Source organism: Anarrhichthys ocellatus, unplaced genomic scaffold, assembly GCF_004355925.1.
Source record: "Anarrhichthys ocellatus isolate YVR2014 unplaced genomic scaffold, GSC_Weel_1.0 scaffold3743, whole genome shotgun sequence".
NCBI classification, from domain to species: Eukaryota; Metazoa; Chordata; class Actinopteri; order Perciformes; family Anarhichadidae; genus Anarrhichthys; species Anarrhichthys ocellatus.
Window position 1 is genome coordinate 1 of NW_022283717.1, and position 5,286 is coordinate 5,286.

Here is a 5,286-nt window from a genome sequence, read left to right on the forward strand (position 1 = left end):
TATATATATATATATATACATGTACTATATTAAGACACTAATACATTTATACACAAGTATACATTTATACTTTATGGCTATTTATATGAGTAAATCTATTATTTTAAATATTTTTTCTCTTCAAACACAAGACTCTCCAATAATCATAATTCATGTATATCAACACTTTTCATCTACAACTGAGTATAAATACATAGATGAGTATTATCTAAAGACACTCATCACTGTTTACTGTGTTCGGTCATGATATTCAGCTCATAATACTTCTGTGAGTTTTACTTGTAGTTTATTCTACTTTGTGGTATTTTTACTTTGACTGGAGTAATACTTCTCATCATGTGTATATTGTACATATTTGTAGTTCTTGTGTTATTTATTTGTGACTGTTTAAATACTTTGTTTGTATTTTTATTTCCTCTTAGTGTTATTTTCTAAACACTAGACACGTTTCTTATGAATACAATACTTCTGGTAATGAACTTTGTTTTTTATTCTCTTCTTTATTAGCAGAAACCGGAAGCTGCCCAGGTGAGTCTCGTGGCCCCAGCAGGCCCCGCCCCCTACTCTTCTCCTCAGGTGCGGCTCATTAAAGAGCGATGAAAGCGGAACAATGGCGTCCGACGGCGCCAAAGTCAAAGAGTGATGATGTCCAGCAGCGGAGTGGAACCAGCAGCTCAGAGCCCGCTGCTCTCCTCCAGGTCTGTACCTGCAAACCGGAAACACACCTTTCTACACCTGTGTTAGAGAGGCGCACGAGACACACGGTGCAGTCACTCAGCGGGTCATCCGGGTCACAGTACCGGGACACGTCGGTAAAAACCACCGGTACCACGTCTTCATCATACTTTTATTCATATTTCTGTTTTATTGAGATTCATTTGAAGGTTATTTTAGTCCTAAAATCTGCAGCTGTTAAACTCAAGAGAAGAAGAGTTCATACATATATAAATACTTTAAACAAAATATATATACGCATATGATGGATAAATGTAATCTGCAGTTCAGCGTTTCTTCACATTAATTAACATGAGTAACAAGGGTCTTTCATAGACCCGGGTTTTGCCTGTCAGGCTCTCTGTGTTGGTTGAGGTTATACCTGCAGGCATTACTCGGGGCTGAAAAACAAGACAATTCTGCAGGATATTCTGACAAATAAAATGATTTATTGTCTTTGTTAGTAATTATTACAAGTAGGTTGTTTTCCTAAAGGAAACAAAGTATTTGTAGTAAATATTGTATATTAGGTTTCTACTCATGAAAACTTTAAATGGTCGGTATATATTAAAAAATCTAGATGGGTTTAAATGCAGGAAATAATGAAATGCCTCGATAAATACTTGTGAAATACTCAAATTGAGGTTTTTCACTTTTTTCACTTTTTCACAGTAAAAGCTCTCCAACTATAGGCTTTTATTGTGATGTAGCAACATGAAGTGATTTAGCTCCTTCTTGTTTTTAGTTTTTGTGTTCATTCACTTTAAATGTTCACGTTAAATTTTAAGTTGCATACATTGTTGCGACGCAAAATGTTTGAGTAACTGTATTTAAAGTTTATCTCAGACTGAAGGAAGCATATCCGTGTAGTCCGGATCGCTTCGTGTAGTCCGGATCGGTCCGGTCAGTGTAATCCGGGTCTACACCCTGTGGTTCCTGTTGACTGAAAGAAGTCATTTTGTTGCTGTTTGGTTTTGATTTCGTCTTTTTAAATCTAAACCTTTTGATGCTTTTACTGAACCTCACAAAGTTCTTCAGTTCGTGTTCTAGTCTTGAACCTGAACCCGGTGTTTCTTTGTGTGGGAACCTCGTTTGATAGACCAGGATGCACCAGGACTGTGGTGGACCGATCCTACATGCCGCCATTTTCTGCTGGTCCGTCCTCTGATGAGACGTTTGTGTTCTCAGCTTCTGTCTCGGCTCGTGGTCGTGTGCAAAGGGCTGGTCGGACGCCATGTGGGACGGCCTCCCCGACCCGCTGCTGACCGCCGCCCCCCGAGGCTCCGCCCCCGAGCCCTGGCTCCTCCCGGGCTGCAGCTCTGTCTTCGACAGTCTGGTCAGGTGAGAGACACGGCGGCAGGATGTCTTGATGACATCACGATGACGTCATCTGTGTGGAAGAAGTACTCTGATCAGTACTCATACCACAGTGTAGAAATACACACAAACATACTTCAGTAAAAGCTAAAGTATTATTGGTAAAGTATTGCCTAAAGTACTGATGTATAAAGTAGCAGACAATGGACCTACTAAAGTAATCAACACAAAGTAAAGTATAGATTCTCTGTATTTATTCCAGCTGATGATTCTTCATTATGACGTCACCTTTTTAATTATGTCATTGTCCTGATGACTCACTCAACTTCTTTTAAAAACCTGGTTTTTCTTCTTCTTCTGGTTTTTGGGTCGTCTTCTTCTTCTTCTTCTCCTCCTCCTCCTCAGTAACGCGTCTCCGGCCCCGTCTCATCCTGCTGTCGGCGGCCTGCGAGGACGAGACCGAGCTGCCAGCAACAAAACCTGCAGGTCCAACTTCTTTATGTAAACAGCAGACGTATGTAGTAGCTTAGCTTAGCATAGTGTAGCTTAGCTTGATGTGGCATACAGACTTCAAAGTTCCTTTAAACCAAAGCACCAGTCTGGTCTAAGCTGGTCTCCCCCCCCCCCCCCCCCCAGGCCGTCCATCTTAGAACGTTGTATCCTTAAAGTGTCCACCAGCAGCGTTGCCGTGGGGACGGACGATCTGGACAACAAGAGGTCAGTGACCACAACTGATGACGTCATGATGCGTTCAGGTGTTTTCTGTATTTTAGAGAATCTCGGATACGTTTCTTTTATACCCTGCAGGTCCCCCTACGACCGGTGCTACCCGGTCCTGCCGGACCCGAACAGCACGGAGACTAACGGGGCGGTTCTGAAGCGCCGGCAGAAACAGATCCAGTACGGAAAGAACACCATCGGGTACCAGAACTACCTGCAGCAGGTCCCCAGGTGAGAGAACACACCTTCACATGTAGCTGTTAGCATGTTAGCATCGATCACACGGTGTACTTCCTGTTTTTCACAATAAAAATGAAATTAAATGCAGCAGAACCCCCAAAAACCAGCCGGCGGGATTAAAAAGCATCTTTTATTTAAACAATGCCGTTGATCACTAAGAGAAGCTGTAAACGCAGTCAGTATTGTCAGATTTTCATCTTTACGATGGTCCCTGAACACATCATGTGTGACGATTGCTTCATCAGAAAAGACGTTAAAAAGAAAGCTTAAAATTGTGATATTCATCAAAATAAGGAGAGAGAGAGACTCAGTTTTGTCAAAAACGAGTAAATAGATGATATGAAGTTACCTCTCATCTAGTGAGGAAAGAGCCTGAAGATGTTCACATCAGGGAGTACAAAGTATAAAATAAATACAATATACATATTTATTGTTTTCATGGTGACGTGATCTGTCCCGTTCATATTTACACCATCTCAAGCCCTCAGTCTCTCACTCACCAGGTGACGTCAGTGAGTCGTGAGGGTTTAGAGGCGTTGGGATTGGGCCAGCGTTACTACAGAATGAATGGCTCCTCCTCCTCAGGCACCTGAGGGACGCTAAGCTCCACCCCTCTACTCCCAACAAGTACCGGAAGTACAGCCGGCGGTCCTGGGACATGCAGGTGCGTCTGTGGAGACGAGCGCTGCACCTGTGGGACCCGCTGAGCGACGGCCAGCCGGACGGAACCAACGCACCGGACCCAGTGGAGCAGCTGTAGGTGGAGCACAATATCAACAAATACTGTAACAACAATAGTCATGATGAATAATATTACAATTAATGGTGATAAATACTATACAAATATAAATAATATTAATAAAAACTATTTAGAATGTAATGATTGAAATTATAACAATATTGATACAATTATAATACAAACTATAATAGTTGTTAATGGTGACTGATGTTTTTCAGTATTTTAAGAAACTCTTCTTCTGGTGTTTTATTTCAGGCAGAACCAGCTGGCGAAGATGACCTCTGACCTGTGTGAGGACGGAGGAGACAAGCAGAGAGAGAAGGAGACTCCAGCAGCCTCTAAAGCCTCCTCTGTGTCTCCTCTGTCTGCTGGGATGTCTCTGGAACTGCCTGGACCCTGGAACGTCCCACTGTCTCTGGTAACACCTGAACATACCCACTGCATTAAGACTCTATCTATCTATCTATCTCTCACACAGGAAATGGAGGTTTTGTTGGGGACTATTTTCAGCAGCGGATGAATCCTCATGTGGTGCTGTAGTTCAGTAAACGGGTTCTTTAACCACCATGTGTTCTGTCAGGAGGCCGAGAGGAACCACAGGACTCTTCGTTCTCCTCCTGGATTCAGCTGCTCCTTCAGGAGGCAGATCACCTCCAGCGACAACGTGACCGACTGGCTCCGCCTCCTGCTGGAGGCCGACCCCGGACCAGGTGAGCTCACAGGTGGAAGGTTCAGAACCAACGCCGCAGTATATAAATCCTCTGGTACACGTAACCTTAGAGTTTTGGTCTGTTTCTCTTCCACATGCTGTGGTAAAAGAGAACCTTTATTTCATGTGTTAATGTGTTCATCACTTGTAGTATAAGCAGAAAAAGGGAATACACAAGTACCTCACAAGTGTACTTAAGTACATGACTAAATGTATTTTACTACTTCATCAGAGGGAAAACAAACATTATAGATGAAGTGATGGAGAAGCCGGAGATGTTCCTCATGCTGTGACTAACTTGACTCGTTCTCCGGTAGACTCTGATGACCAGCAGGTTCCCGTCTTCTCCGAGCAGCTCTCGTGGAACCCGTACTGAACCACCTGAAAGAACGACGGAGGGAGTCCGAGTACAGCTGCTGTGTTTTCTATCGTGCGGTGCGGTTTGTCTTTTTAAGATGCTTCACTAGTTACTTTAACGACAGCAGGGATGTGATTGGTCCTGATCCACGAGGAGGGCTGCGACCTGAAGAGAACCCGAGAGGAACCGCCTCCTCTCAGCTGAACGCTTGACCCGAGCATGGAACTATAGTTTACACTTTATGTCTATTTCTGTTGGAGCACTGTTCACCTGCATGTGTTTAGCTGTAGGAGTCCTGCACTGATGGAGATGCTGTTTGTTTTGTACCTGGAGTCACTTTATTGATCACGTTGTCGCCTCTCTGCAGGCTGTTGTTGTCACTTCATGCTCTGCTGTCTGGATCGGGCTCCAGCTTGTCCTGTCTTCATTGGGGGGGGGGGGGGGGGGGGGGGGGGTTTTGTTTGTGGGTTTTTTTTTTTTTTTTTTTTT

At 43.7% G+C, this 5,286-nt stretch overlaps 1 protein-coding gene across 2 annotated transcripts; it reads left to right on the plus strand.

Moving 5' to 3' along the window:
* Window positions 1–627: 627 nt before the first annotated feature.
* On the plus strand, window positions 628–5,237 carry slbp2 (stem-loop binding protein 2). Of its 2 annotated transcripts, none has more exons than XM_031841050.1 (9): window positions 628–698; window positions 1,903–2,055; window positions 2,437–2,532; window positions 2,668–2,748; window positions 2,839–2,982; window positions 3,577–3,747; window positions 3,986–4,148; window positions 4,311–4,440; window positions 4,757–5,237. In XM_031841050.1, exons 1-9 carry the CDS (start codon window positions 643–645, stop codon window positions 4,813–4,815), a joined length of 1,053 nt encoding a protein of 350 aa, XP_031696910.1. In that variant the 5' UTR covers window positions 628–642; the 3' UTR covers window positions 4,816–5,237. The 2 variants fall into 2 exon arrangements, with proteins under 2 accessions (XP_031696910.1, XP_031696911.1); XM_031841051.1 differs by having other exon boundaries at window positions 2,437–2,517.
* The last annotated feature ends 49 nt before the right edge of the window (window positions 5,238–5,286 follow it).